The following is a 15,225-nucleotide window of genomic DNA, read 5'->3' as shown; positions in this document are numbered from 1 at the left end:
TGGTTTTTAAAAATGAATTAGTCTTTTAAATATGTAGAAAACAAAGTGGAGTTACAAACTGTTGTTATAATAATTCTAGTATTTATATTTTTGCATGTATTTACCTTTATTGAAATCTTTATTTCTCCACATGGCTTGGAGCTACTGTCTAGTGTCTTTTCATTTCACCTTGTAGGACTCCCGTGACATTTCTTGCAGAGCAGATGTAGTGATCAGCTATCTCAGCTTTTGTTTATCTGGGAATGTCTTAATTTTTCCCTCACTTTTGAAGGACAGTTTTGCCAGATACAAGATTTTTGGTTGACAGTTTTTTCTTTTAGCACTTTGAATATATTGTCCACTGCCTTATATGTGATGAGAAATGTGTTGATAATCTTATTGAGATCTCTTGTGTGTGACAAGTCACTTTTCCAGCTTTCAAGGTTCTCTGTATTTGCCTTTAGAAAGTTTGATTATAATATGTCTTGGTATGGGTCTCTTTGAGTTCATGTTACCTGGAGTTCATTGAGTTTTTTTGTCTTTCAGCAAAGTTGAGAAGCTTTCAGCCACTAATTCAAGTATTCTCTCTGCCTCTCTCTCTGTCTCCTGTTTTTGAAGCTTCTACAATATATGCTGGTTGGCTTGATATGTCTTGTGGGTCCCTTACATTCTGTTCACTTTCATTTCAATCTTTTTCCCTCATTTCTTAGATTCAATACTTTCCATTGCCCTGTCTTCAGGTTTGCTGATTCTGTCATCTGCATGCTCAAATCTCCCTTTGAATCGCCATAGTGAATTTTTCATTTCTGTTATTCTTTTCAACTCCAGTGTTTCCTTTTGCTTTCTTTTTAGGTTTTCTGTCTCATTCTTGGTATTTCCATTCTTTTTATACATTATTTGCTTGATTTTCTCTAGGTCTGTCTTTAGTTTTCTGAGCAGCTTTAGACAGTTGTTTTAATATCTTGTCAGGCAAATCTGTAGTTCTTTCACAGGGACAGTTTCTTTGAATGGGCCATGGTTTCCTATTTGTTTGTATGCCTTTTGACTTTTTTCTTGAAAACTGGACATTTTAATCTAATAATATGGTAACTCTGGAATCAGATTTTCTCCATTCCCTAGTGTTTGCTGTTTTTTGTTAACTAACTAATTGGCATATTTATTTTTGTAGGCTCTCTTTGTGCCTAGGAGCAGTCTGATCTATGAACTTAATTAAGGTCTTCTCAGGTCTTTTCTGAGCGTGTGCCTTTTCCTGGACATTCGTGGTCACTTTCTAATCTTTCCCATGTATTCAATTGCTTTTGAATGTACTACTCTTTAATTACTGGCTCCTAAAAGGAGAAAAAGAGGGAAATGAAGGGAGGATAAAATGCTGCCAGCCCTGTAATTACCCTGGCAGCCACCTCATCCGGAGGTGGAGAGGCTTGCTACAATGGAGGGGGTGCAGCCACACTGGCTGCCCACCTCTGCCTGCACCTCTCTGATCAGAAGCAGCAATGAGCAGTCAGACACACATCCCTGATATTTAGAGGACAGGGTCTTTTTTGCCTCATTCCAGCAAGTTGCTGCAGCATGGCGGCCACATGTATGCCCCTGGGGTGGAGGTTGTGTAGCTACTACTGTGTTTGCAGCTGAAATTGACTGAAATTAACCACAACTTGCCAACTAGGCCTTCTCAGGGAACTTGCAAGCCTTCAGTAGACTCCAGAGCTCTAAAATATACGTTTATACAGGACAGATTCTGTGAGTGCAATTATTGAGTAGGTAGGGAGATGGATTCGTGGTGCCTCCCATTCCACCATTGTCTTAGAATCCTTTTGATGTGCATTTTATTTGCTTATCTTTTTTAGTGTTTGTCTCTCCCATTGATATGTCATCTCCACGAGGACAACAATTTGCTTACCATTTGCTCGTTGTACCACAAAACCTGGAACAATTGACACACAGTAGGTGCTGAGTAAATGTTTGTGTAGTAAATTTATACTATAGCAGGTATAGTGAGTAATTGTGCCCAAGTTTGAGTACAGTGTTTACTGTGTTTTCTTCTTGTTTCTGAAGCTGATACCTATGCACAGTTCCTATTACATACTCTGGTTTGGGTCCTGCCAGCTACTTGTCAACACACTGGATTCTTGGAGCACCTGGTGGCACAGTTGGTTAAGTGTCCAACTCTTGGTATCAACTCACGTTGTGAGATCGAGCCCCACTTTGGGCTCCGTGCTCAGTGTGGAGTCTGCTTGGGATTTTCTCTCTCCCTCTTCCTCTGTCCCTCCTGCTCATGGTTTCCCTCTCTCTCTCTCTCTCTCTCTCAATATAAAATAAATAAATCTTAAAAAAATTATACACACACCAGATTCCTGACTTTATATTTAGCTGGGTACCTTGTCTGTCATATTCATTATTATATGTAATTTTTTATGGTAATAATGTAAAACTCAGGAGTCAGAAACTAGTAGCTGCCCTGGGCCAGGTTGTGTGTCTTGTGGCCAACATAGTGGTTTGAATTGTTTTGACTTTGAATTAAAGCTTCACGCGAGGCTTATCCTTTAGACAGGCCACCACTGTGTGGTTTTACAATGATTGTTTCTTTCGTTATCACAATTCTAATCGTTTAATTTTTGTGTTTCTTTGTTTATTATCAGTCTCCCCATCTAGGCTGTGAGCTCCACAAGGTCAGAAACCATGTCTACTTCATTCATCGCCTTACATCCCAGTCTTAGCCGAGTCTGGTACTGGATGGCATTTGATATATGAGGTGTGGCTATAAAGTCATACGTTTGGTCTTTTTACCAAATGTACTGAAACGTGACTGGCCCTTAACGAGACCCGCCTGGCTGCCATGTTTAGTTCCTTTCCCAGCTCCTTTCTGGGGGCCACCTTTACTCCGTGAGTTTAGGAGTCAGGAGCATGTTTGTTCAGGATGTTAAAATGTACAAGGTGTTTCCTATGTGTCTTCTCATTGCAATAATCGTCCGCATAGTTGCAGGTCATGAGTAAATTTGCGCATGTCGTACAGCAAGTACACGACATGGTGGACTCGAACCCAGCCCCCCGAGTGCCACGTTGGTGTTTCTTCTGCCTCACCCCCACAGTGAGTGTACTGTCTGGTTTAGTCAGGGCCTCTTGTGTGTTTTCTAGGAAAGAGGGTGATACCACTCCTGCAACCTCCAGTAATACTTAATTCATTTTATAAAGCCTGTTAGACACCAGAATCGTTCTTCTGTGGCAGGGTGCTAGGTAGACATCGTAAGTGCTGTCTTTAGAAGCGGAGCTAGGACTTTGGCCCGTTGTAAACGATTCGGCTCTGGTGCCCCGCTCCTGTGTAGGTGCCTGCCCTGCAGGGTCTGGAGCTGTGCTGGCCCCTCTCTTCCCGCCCGCCCTGGCTGGGGCTGCTGTGTAGCATGTGCTCAGTGTCTCCCTGGAGAGCAGGCTTGCTTCAGCGTGGTTGCTCTTCCCAGGAGTGTACGCTCAGGAGCCTGGTCTGAAACAGTCTCGGGCCTTCCTTTTGGTTTTATCTTTACTAATGCCAGCCTGCATTCCTTTAAACCGGGGGCCCTAAGGCTGGCATCCCAAAATACACCATCCAGGCCGCTCCTCGCTGGCTTGTTCCAGCGCTCCAGGGAGGGCTTGCTGACCTGAAGGTGGCCTCTGGCCTCTGGCCATAGTCACTCTGCCCCAGGTCAAGAGACCAGAGAAGACGTTGGCACCGGGACCCACCACTGGCAAAGTAGCTGTTATCTGAGGTAGGATATTATTTATTCTTTCCAGTCAGAGACGGCCCTTAGCTGCTGCTTCTCATACACTTAAGACCCAAAGAGAGCAGGTTTACTCTGCTTTTCTTTTCTGAAAATAGATAGGTCTTTTCAGATATGGGTCATAAGCATGACCTAAAGCTTTTGTCACCTTTAACAGACCAGCTGTTAAGTGCTGGTCGTCACTTTCGAAATACAAGAGCGGTGTAGGTTTGTGAGAACGGGATCCTAACTGCTTTTGGGGATACTAAGCCACTCCTTGCTGCATGATTTCAGCGACCTGCCTTCCAGTTGGAATTCCTCTCTGCCCTTTAGCCTGATTCTCTTGTGCATAACATGACAAATTATTTCATGCCTGATCCTTCTTTCAGACCTGAAATCATTTTTATTCTTTAACTGCAGAGGGCTTTCGGCTACCCTCTGTTGATTTTCGAGTTTGGCTGTTAATGGTTTAATTTCTGTGTGTGGTTCTGAGTAGCTTCCCCACAACCTGTTTTTACGGATGGTTCCATTTACTTTATTTTTTTATAGTTGGTTGAGGGAAAAAAAGGAATCTTAGGAACAGATTCCATCAGAATTTTGGCTAAAGGATGAGGAATGAAATAACATTTAAGTGACATTTCTGCTCAGAGTTGATTTCGTGAAGATAGTCTTGTTTCCAGTTTGAGGTTCTAAAAGCCCTTTTTTAAAGAACCTCTCAGTGGAATAAGGGAATAGCTGAATTTCAAAGTTGCAGTGAGACCCCATGAACTTTCTGGCTGTCCAGGCCCAAGTAACACCCATGAAGGGATTTTTCTACCCTTGATCCTCTTTTAACTTAGATCTAGAGCTCCGTAGTCTGTGGTATATGAAAATACAAGCAGACGAACTTAGTGTGTGAACGCCTGAACTCTCTAACTTCTTCACACCAGTTGATGTGGCTTATTAGCATAAGGTCATGCTTCAGGTCACTTCCCTGTCAATTAAGAGAGTAGACAGGACTGTGGGTGCCTACTTTTCTGTTAGGCGGTGTACTCGCACTTCTAGACCGTGTGTGATCTGTGGTTTCTACTTAAGGGGGGCTATCTCGCCTACTTTTCTGACCTCACTGTCTCTTTGTGACTTGTCCTACTTTCTGCTGTAGCTCACAGTGATGCTGGGCTCTCCCCTCTATGTATGAGCTGATCTCCAAATGCTAGAAATCATGAGCTAGATTTTTTTCCCCCACTCCCTTTTTATACCGTCAATCTTGCCTTCCCGGTTCTGTCTGAAACTAGCAGTTAAGCATTTCGGTATAAAATGCAAAATTTGTAAACATGCTGAAGTTCTTCTTCTATGCCATTTTCAAAGAAAACCGACCCCCTCTGACCTTGTTTTACATAGGAGATGTATTTCCTACTCTGGAAATGTGGCCAGTCAGGACACAATTCCTTTCTTCTACTTGGAAGCTTCTCTTTGCTTGGAGCATGCGCCCAGACACCACAGCAAAGCGCTGGGGCTGAGTTACCTCCGTGTCTTGCTGTCTTGGCCACCCTCACTGCTGACGGTGAGACATAGAGGAGTTGACCCAGCCCAGCCAGCACTCAGAGGCCGGAGAGGCCTAGCAGCCCAGGGGCCCGGCAGTACGGCCCCGTGCACTGCAGAGTGCCGTCATAAGGGGACGGTCTTTCAGAATTTTGAGAAACTCCCAGAAAGTTGGGATTGTCAATATGATCAGCTTCACCTGGTCAGGAAAGTGGCCTGAATACCTACCCTGGATACCATAATGCTCTCAAATAAATGGCTTGCTCTGGACTGTCTTTTCCCACCATCATCATCCTGAGTTAGCTGGGCACAATTGGTGCTGATTTCTAATTTACTTTGCATTCTGATTCTGTTAATGACTTGCCAGACTGAATGCAGATGTGCGCTCTCCCTACAGAAAGCCGGCCCGTGGGCCGAGGATGGATCCCATTAACCTGGTGCCATATTTGCCGCAGGCAAAGTGGTCCCCAGGGCCAGGACACCAAGGCTGGCCAGCGATGTTGTGTCAGGTGCGCAAGGAATCCCAGAAGTGTACAAGACGGTGTGTAGTTCTCTCTCTTTTCTTCGTCTCCTAGACTGCTGGCTTGGGTTGTAAAACGGTGCATGAAAATGCAGTTTGTTGGCAGCTGTCGTTGTCTTCATGGGGGGGAGCCTTGCTAGGTGGGTTTGTTTTCATCCTGCTCCTCTCTGGGTGTGAGAAAAGGGGAGCAGGGACATTTGGGCACTTGTCTGCTCTCTCCTTGCTGTGTTGACCTCGATGACTGTTATGGTGGCTACATTTTCTGATACACACCTTGGCATATGGGATCCTGACTTCTGACAAAGTCAGGGTTCCTTTTTTCCTATTTGTTAATGTCATTAAACCAAAGGGTTTATGAAAGTATAAAAATTTAACTCCAGCAAGCTCTATTTTTAATGAATTTCATTCATTTGGAAGAAACCAGTTTTCATAAACCAGGGACTCTTTCAGACAACCTTGGAAATCTGACTGCTGTGAAACTAATTCCTGGCCCAGGAGCTTAATTTAGTTAGTTCTGGGTCATGATGATGCCAACGGCAACTGCATTTACTGAGCACTTACACTTCTCTAGGGATTGCGCACACATTTCCATGCATTAATTCAGCTGACCTCATAACAGATCTGTGAGGTGGAGACTCATATACCCTCATTTTACAGATGAGGAGATTGAGGCCCAGAGTGGGGAGGTCCCTTACCCAGGCTGATAAGGAAGTGGCTGAGCCCTGATGTGAACCCAGCCAGGCTGGCTCGAGGGGTCATCCTTGTTACCCCTGAACTGCTGTCACTTTGCCGCAGCTAGTGTTTTCCACGTGGTCTCTGCAACCTCTGAATTTTGGGGGGCAGTGGGCTGCATATTGGTATATGACACCCCTGTAGCCTTCAGTGGAGTTCTGAAGGTCTGAGACGGGCAGGCTCCACAAGGCTCTGGTCTCCGGGAGCCTGTGGAGGACTGTGCAGAGCTGTTTCCACCCAGCTGACCTAATGGAGCTCTGCGCCTCCATCCAGGGCTTGAGGCCTGTTGTCCCTTCGTGAGTCCCTTCTTCAACTCCCTGGTCATCCCGGGCACTGGCCAGGTCCCATGTAATTCTGAGCGAAGGAGGGTGGTCCACCTTGGGACCTGCCTGGTAGAAGGATGAGGGAGTGCAGTGGGATAAAGCTCTTCCTAGACAGCCATCCTGCTCCGTTGAAAGCTCCCTACCCCCAAGTTCATTACAGGAAAGTTCTGAGCTATGATTACCTTGGGGCCCATCTGTGTTTTCTGTCACTTGCTGTAATTTTCTGGTAAAGCTACACTAACAAACTGGCAATCATTCCTGCCCCTCCCCCCAGAATTCACCCCTCCCACCCCTAGGAAATACTCCTACGCTCTGCGGTCTTCAGGGGCTGGGCCCTATGAAGGCCCCCAGGCAGTACCTGCAGACCCACAGAACTGCAGAAGTACCGGTCCCTGCTCTGCACCAATCTCAGTCCTTCCAGGTGCCAAAGGGTCCTTGGGCTCTAGCATTTCCCCTGGGACTCAGGGGCCTCGACTGTAGGCTAGAACACCTGGCCTCAGCTTCCAGTTGTGGGCAGGGTGTGGTGCCAGTAGTACCCGGGTAAAGAGCTTGGCACTTTAGAAGCCACTTTAATTGCCAGCTCATCCGAGCGTAGGCTTGGCACCATGGAGGGTGAGAGGGAAATGTAACCACTTAGCCGACAGTCGTTGGGGACTTTTCGGAAGTAGATTAAGGGAAGTTGATGGGAAACAGTCATTTTTGCAGATGTTTAAGAATGTTAATATTTTATGGTGACCAAGAAATTGGATATATTTAGAAAGGCAGATGAAAAAATAAATACTAAACTAGTTGAGTTGGCAGTTCAAATCTGAGCAGAACCCTTTTGCAGTCAAGCAGTGTAACCTAGATCAGGACAGCTCTCCCTGATCCTGAGGTGCAGGATCAAAGCAGCTCAGCATGTCAGTGGATCTGTGCTGGGCTTCAGTGGGGTCCTGGCTTCGTGGTGCCCGCAGAGTTGATGTTGCCTTGGGAACGGAATCAGAAATATTTTTTTTAAATATATGGAGTTGAGAACATGGGACATTCAGCAGGTGAGTGAGGGTTTTACATAGTTACTCCCAATCTGATGAAGAATTGAAAGCTTTAGGCTGGTTTGCAGGAGCTCTGCTCTTGGTTTCCAGCCTCTGCCTTTCTGAACAGGATTACTATGCTCATAATATCTTAGTTCTGGAGGAGGATTATGGGTGGTGGGCCTTTTGTGTAGTAGACTCAGCCCACTTGTCAGATAGCCTTAACAGGGCATTTCTTTCAAAGTGACAGACATGGCGCTGCTCCTCACTGGCCCATCCCTGAGCTTCCTTTAATCATGTGTCTCCCTCCTCCCTTAGCCTGCTTTGGGCATGGGGGCACGGGTGAGTGACACGGAATCAGGGAAGCTTGGAGGAGTAAGGAAATTCGGGCAGTCGTGGAAGGAACGGATCCTAAGAATTGACTGCCAGTGTTGCAGAGAAGCTCCCGTAGCCTCCTGATTTCCTGTGGCTGCCCATGGCTCCCTGGCGAATGCTGAGTGAGAACACGCCAGAGCGCGTGGCAGGGCGTCCCGCTTCCCAGTCTGAGTCTGTGGCAAAAGGCAGCTCCCCTCTGCTCTGAATTCCCTCTGAGTGTCTGTGAGGCCTGTGGCCAGGAGGACATTTGTGGGCTATCGAAGACAGCATCCAGGGAACACCCCACCCAGAAACATCCATGTGGTTAGCGAGGAGTAGAAGGATTGGTATGGTGTTCTTTTTCCTTTTTAAAAAATGTTTTCTAGTTTCACAAATAGGGGTTGAGAATGATAATGGGTGTACCTGAGTCCCCCTAAATAGGTTTTGGAAGGAGAATCAGGTGAGTGTGGATATTGACAGAGCCTCCTGTCACACTCATGGGTAACTGGGTCCCGCGCCGAATGACTCTTTCAGCTTGTCCCGGGGTCGCTGTGCGCCTCTGAGAAACATCGCAAGGCCTGTGGCTTTGCTGTCTGCTCATGTCAGTCCGAGTGAGAGAAAGCAAGTCCACCGTGCTGAGCGGTCGGCATGGAGCCCAGGGCCTTAGGAAGATAGTTGCTGGGCTCAGAGCTAAAATCCGCCCGAGAGAGGTCTGGGCTCTGTATCAGTCTAGCGGGAGGAGGGCTGGCAAGTGCCTTGAGTTTTCCTGTTTTGTCACAACTTCATTTGATTTGGGTTCCTTCAGGAAGAGTCTGCTGAAGGTGAGGGTCATGGACTTTATTACCTCCACGGCCATCCTGCCCCTGCTGTTTGGCTGTGTGGGAGTCTTCAGCCTCTTCAAGCTGCTGCAGCGGATGCGCACGAACGCCTACCTGCGGAACGCTGTGGTGGTCATCACCGGTGCTACCTCAGGCCTGGGGCGAGGTGGGTCCCGGGGGCAGTGCTGCGGGGGAGGGCGGGGGGGCCGGGAACCTGCCCGAGGCAAGGGGAGCAGCTCCTCCGCGGCGCGGGTGCAAGTAAGTGAAGCGGGCTAGGTGACTTGGGAACAAGAGCACGTCGCTGTCCCTGGTCCACGTGGAAAAGGCGAGAGCTTAAGTGCGGTGAGAAATGGCCCCTGACTTTGATCAGCATCGGTGTTGGGAGGCGAAGGCCGTGAGGAAGACTGCGGCAAACTGGAGACTCCGCGTCTCATCTCAGGGGGCCGCCTGACTCCACTCCGGCTAGTGGTGGAAATTGGGGTTTTTATGCGAAGGCTCCCAATTGTCAAATACGGCAACTAACTTAAAAAACGGTTTTACGTCTATGAGGGCCAAACAAAGCGTGCTTTTTCCTGGCTTCAGCGAGCATCCCTGGTTCATGGCCTTGGTGTAACCCTTCCCCTCCCCTTCCTCTCCCTGGGGCTGTGCCTCCAGCTGTACCCTGAGCGTGGCCTGGGCAGGGTCGGGAACAGAACACGTGGTACTTTAGATACTCGGTGCTTCCACTGAGTTCCATCTGGTTTGGTGCACACGGTGAGCCTCTGGGTGCCAGGCGTTGTATGCTGGGACACAGGCCCAGAGTCAGTCACCACTCCCGGCCTCGCAGATGAGTTTGTAGAGCTGCTGTCATTTCGCTTTCACACATGTACACGAACTTGGGCAAACACAGGCACGTCGCGTGTCGCTTCCTCCTCCTCAGCATCTGCACACGTACCAAGCATAGCAGCGCGTTGTCCACGCCGGCGCTCGGCGCCACGGAAGAAGGCAGAGAGGCACCCAGGACTGCGGTAAACCCATCCCTGCTGTGTCTCTTGCTTGGGAGTAGCACAGCCAGTGCTGATGGAGCATCTCCCGTTTGGGAGGCTCTGGGCCAAGTGGTGGGACCGACCAAGGAAAGACAGGGTCCCTTCCCTCAGGGAGTTCACAGTCCGGTGGAGAGCGGCCAGGACTTATCTCAGGATATTGACACTTCCGTAACGGCTGTTCCCATCCAGGCCCGGGAGGGGATGTGCTGCCTCCTGAGCTCACCGAATCCGCACAGCTAAGATGCAGAGATTTGCCCTAGGACTTCTAGATTCAAACCGCAGGTCTGACTGCAGGACTCTGTCTTGTCTCCCCTGCGGGGGAGATGGCCAGGGACAGGAAAGCATGGGGCCAGCAAGGAGGGCATTGCAGACAAACCCAGAACAGGGAGCAGCGTGGTCATGCAGGGCTGGGAAGCAACTTGGGTGTTGGAGGAACATAAAGGAGCAGACGGGGCCTTGTCTGCAGAGGAAGTGGCTTGCAGTTGGCCGGGGGGAGCCTGGGAAAGCATGGATTCATTTGTACGCCACTCTGATGTTTTAGGTGAGGTCTCTGCGGGTGAACCCTGGGCCTGTCATTAGATACCCAGACCTGAGTGGGGACAGCTGCCTCCAGGCCCTTTGCCACTGTCAGTGCTCTGACCTTACTCAGCTACTATATATAGGGTAGTCAGCAGCCACTTCTCTTGATCTCAGAGAGAAGCAATTTTTTTTTTTTTTTTTTTTAAAGTCCTTGAAGAGTATTTGAGAGCTGGCTGGGATAGTGACTTTCAGGTGCTCCAGTATGTGAATATTGGAGAAAGACACTGTCCTCTTGGTCATTCCATAGCTCTTCTTCCGGCAACCAAGACTGTGAAGGGAATAGACAATATAATTGAAAGAAAATCAAAACCTGTTTGTGTGTGTGTATATATGTATATATTTCTATCATATATTAGGTCAGCCATTTCCCAGATTCCAAGTCACGCTGCTTGTATGCTGCCCCGTTTCACATCTGAAAGGCAAGAGTCCATGGATCTCTTTCCCCTCCGGCCAGATAGAATAGGAACAGATTCTTCACCACCCGTCTCAAGGACAAACGCCCCTGTGGGTGGCCACGAAGGAGGCGCTGCTGCACCTCAGCTTTCGGAGGAGGAAGAGTGTGAGTTGCCCTTGGTGGCTCTGCTCTGCCTGCCCTGTCAGCCGGTCTGAAAGCCTGGATTATGTGATAAATCTTCAGACAGCTTTGTGTATTTGTCCTGTTTTGTCTCCTGTTTTGTATATTTAAGCTACACGAGCTTATCCTTATAAAACAGTAAGACCATTGACTAGAGGAACAGAATGTTCTGGATAACCACTTTAGCCAGCTTAAGCCCTGAGGTCGTGAATAACTCTCTTGACTGAACAGGCCAGGAGTGCCGGCAGTGCTGGAGAATCATCTGGCAGCCCTAGCTAGATAAATGGTACTTTGGGACTGTTCTTTTTCCCTTGACCCTCCTGCCTCCCTGTGTCAGCTTTTTCAAGAAATGAAAATGGAATCCTTGCAATCTGTTGTTTTCATTTCTGTCACTCCCTACACGGACTTTAATTTCCTCCCTGTTTGGCTGTGCTAGGAAGCAAAGCTTAAGCAGAATGTACGTGACCGTTTTCCAGAAGTTGTTTAGGCACTAGTGTGCCCCTCCCCACCTTTGGTTCTGCATGTCTGCCCTGTTTGGTGACACCTCACAAAATGTCCGTTGTGTCAGTCACGTCAGGATGAAATGGGGTGAGGAAGCCAACCATGCCTGAGATGCCTCTCTTTGGGAATGAGTTAGTAAACCACAAGAGCAGCTCTAGCCTCAGGAATGCTGGCATCTGGCTTTGAGTGCAGCCGCCACCCCCATCCCTGCGAGGCGTTTGCTGTCCTGCGGAGGAAGCACAGCGAGGTGGGCTGTGCAGGGGCTGAGACCCCGACCGGACCATCCAGGGACGAGCAGAGCAGCGGCTGCAGCTCTGTGTGGGTTTGTGCCCTCTGTCAGGATGAGCCAGAGAACAAACCAGCCAAATCTGAAAGGAAGGTGATACACCACACCTGAAAATGTCTTGATTTAGTCCACGTAAGCACTTCCTTCCCGAAAATTCCACCTGGACACACGCCAAGAGGTGCTGGTCTGGGGATGGTATGTGAAAGCTGTAAGGGGAACTAAAGCAGGAGCCGTAGAGTGAAGAGACAAGGCTTTGCCCCATGAGACAATCCAGACGTCAGAGAACTTTCTGGTTTCCTGAAGGATGCTGGAGTTTGTTCTCCCCTCCTGTTTTGAACCCTTCTAGCTTTTGGCACTTTTGTGGGGGAAGGGCCATCAGACCCGTACACCCTGCCTGGACCCTACACCGTAGCTCTGCTCCCAGCCGGGAAGTGACAGGCTTGATCCCTCAGCCCCTGGCTGCACGGCTCCCAGGGCAGGCCTGTCCTTTCTCTGAGTCGGGATACGAGACACCACCCGACTCTGAGCCTCTGAGATTCGGCGCGGGACAAGGTGGGGGTGCTCTGGCTGCCTGGTCAGTTGGGGGCGGAGGGGTCCGCACGGACCTGCCCGTGGGTGTTTGTGGGAGACCAGCCCCAAGGCGTGGACAGGCAGTGCCTCTTTAAACCCTCGGGTTTCAGTTTTCGCCAGTAGTCAGTTGTTTGAACGTTTTAAAAAAGGCAGCTTAGAAATATGAAAACAATGAACACTTCTGTGGTGCTTTTTTCTGTAGTGCTTTTTCTCTACTGTATTGTATCAACTTCTAGTCATTCGGTCCCAGGGCTGCGTTTTACCTGCATTCTATAGAAGAGAGAAGTGAGATACACGGAGGTTATAACTTACCCCAGATCACAGAGCCAGGAAGTGACCGAGGCCGGCACTGGAGGTCGAGTTCGAGTCCAGTCCCTTGAGCACTGGACTGCACTGCTTTTCACAAGCTGTATGTTTTGAGGGCACCGAGCATTCAGTCAGGCCGTGTCTGGGCTCAGAGCAAGCAAGAAGCAAGAGGCCCTCACCCTCCGTCTTCCCCACAGGTTAGCCCCGGTTCTGGAGGTCTCCCCCCTGAGGGATTTGCCTGTGACCCTTGCTGGCCTCGTCCTCGAGATGCCGGCCCACCCTTCCTGGGATTTCGGCAGCAGAGCTTGCCTGAGTCAGAGACCCCTCTCCTGTCTGGCAGGAGAGCTGTGTTGATCGTGACTCAGAGCTGCCTGCAGCCGCGTTCTCATCTTGGAAGGAAGCCCGTCCAGGGAGACGAAGTGGAAAAAAGACCCTGCCAGCCCTGAGAGAGCCTGGGTCCTGCTGCCAGTGGCCCTGGGCGGCCACCACTCCTGTCCCTCCCGAGTCTCGGCCACTCAGCTCTTTTCCCTTAATTCTGGAGCGACCCCAGCATCCTCCTGATAAATCTCTTTTTGCTTTGTCCCAGTGGGAGTTGGGTCTCTTTTCTTGCCACCAAAACAACACTGACTGATAGGAGGTACCCCGGTCTCAGTTGATGTCACCTGGAATGTTGGAGTGCGTTCAGCAGAGCCTGATCTCCACCAGTCCCCTTCCTTCTCAGCCAGTGGGAGGGAGCCTTTTAAACTGCATCCTCCCGTACTGGGCCTTCACTGCTGTCAACACTCCACACGCCTCAGCTGTTCACATTTGTTTGTCATTTCCCAGCCTGGCGCAAGCCTGGCAGACTCTCCACTCTGTGTCCCAGATGTATCTGTCCATGGCCCCCCCCGGGTGCTTTGCAAACTCTGCTCCCTTAGCCTTGCGCACTTTCCAGAGAAACAGCCCCTCAGGCCCCGCATCCTTTCTCAACAGAGTCCTGTGCCCCCTGTGCTTGTAAAACCATGTAAGCACGCCCTGTAGATCTGTACCTGCTGCGTTCAAGTGACTTGGGAAACAGCCTAGATTGTGCCAGAACACGGGCCTCGGCAGACCACGGCCTCACGATGGCTGGTGCTGCCTGATCGTGGAGCACATCGCTTGACCTTTCTGAGCTTCCTCAGCTGTGAGAAAGGGGGTGATGCCCCCAGGGTTGTTCAGAGCTAAAGATCGTAATGGAAAGTTCTGAGCACGGTACCCAACAAATCTGTCCACCGGTCCCGGCCTTCCTCTTGCCTTGGTGTCTGCCATACCATCGATGTGAGCTCTCCTAGGGCAGCAGCGGGGCTCATTCATCCCTGGGGCCTTAACTCCTAGCTCCACGCCTCGTCCACAGCAGGGGCGAATACACACGTGTGCAGTGCATGAAGGAACAAGTTCACGTTCTGACACACGGAGTGAGTTTGGACTGACCTGCACTGGGGAAGAAAGGCATTGAATTTCCTCAGCTGTCAAGGTTCTTTCTCCCTCCCTTAGAATGCGCCAGAGTCTTCTACACTGCGGGTGCTAAGCTGGTGCTCTGCGGCCGAAACCGGGAGGCCCTGGAAGAGCTCACCGAAGAACTTACTGCTTCTCTGGCCACCCAGGTGAGCCCAGGGGTGTGTTTTCCGTGGGCCAGAGGGGCAGGCCATCATCTTCAGGCGTCTGAGGAGATGGCAGGTCTCCTTGCCTGAGGAGGGAGGCCTGTTGCCCGGTTCAGATCCCGACTCTGCCACTGAGTTTGGGCAGTTCCCTCCGTGAGTGCTTCCGCTCCCCCTTCACCTGGCTGACACCTATTCATCTCTCTACGGTGGGAGATAGGGGGAGGTTGGCTGTGACTCCTAAAATTTTAATTGTGGAAAAATATACATAACATAGTACTTACATGCATATAAAGATATACATGTAAATAAAATATACGTATCATAGTATTAATGAATTTAACCATTTATTGATGTACAACTCAGTGGCGTTAGACACATTCAGAATGTATACAACTGTCACCACTTTCTGTACTTACCATCCCCAACAAAAATTCTGTACCTGTTAACAATCATTCAGTCTTCCTCCCCTCTCCCCGGTGCCTGGAAACATCTATTCTACTGTCTGTGTATTTGCCTCTTCCAGATACCTTATCTAAGTGGACAATATATTTGTCTCTCTCTGTCTGGCTATTTCACTACACATTATGTCTTCGGGGTTCATCCAGATTGTAGCGTGTATCAAAATTTCATTCCATTTTATGGCGGAGTATTATTGCAGCATACATATATACCACATTTTTTCCCTTTGAATTTTTTTATTGTTATGTTAATCACCATACATCACATCATTAGTTTTTGGTGTAGTGTTCCACGATTCATTGTTTGTGCATAACACCC

General features: G+C 49.1%; 1 protein-coding gene across 2 annotated transcripts in view; it reads left to right on the top strand.

Annotated features, from left to right (window-relative positions):
- The window catches only part of DHRS7B (dehydrogenase/reductase 7B), a 59,517-nt gene that overhangs the window by 28,977 nt on the left and 15,315 nt on the right, over positions 1-15,225 (top strand). Inside the window, exons 1-3 of one of the 2 annotated variants that reach the window (XM_028089561.2) lie at positions 5,696-5,772; positions 8,976-9,154; positions 14,342-14,451. In XM_028089561.2, the coding sequence (XP_027945362.2) occupies positions 5,729-5,772; positions 8,976-9,154; positions 14,342-14,451 (333 nt within the window). In that variant the 5' untranslated portion in view covers positions 5,696-5,728. Of the gene's footprint in view, positions 1-5,695; positions 5,773-8,975; positions 9,155-14,341; positions 14,452-15,225 lie in introns of those variants that run through there. The other variant, XM_028089562.2, reaches the window with a different exon arrangement.

This window comes from Eumetopias jubatus, unplaced genomic scaffold (assembly GCF_037043125.1).
Source record: "Eumetopias jubatus isolate StellerSeaLion01/CBP00866 unplaced genomic scaffold, mEumJub1_p1.0 scaffold_10, whole genome shotgun sequence".
NCBI classification, from domain to species: Eukaryota; Metazoa; Chordata; class Mammalia; order Carnivora; family Otariidae; genus Eumetopias; species Eumetopias jubatus.
The sequence above is the reverse complement of the archived record's forward strand: the minus strand, read 5'-3'. Positions and strand labels throughout refer to the sequence as shown.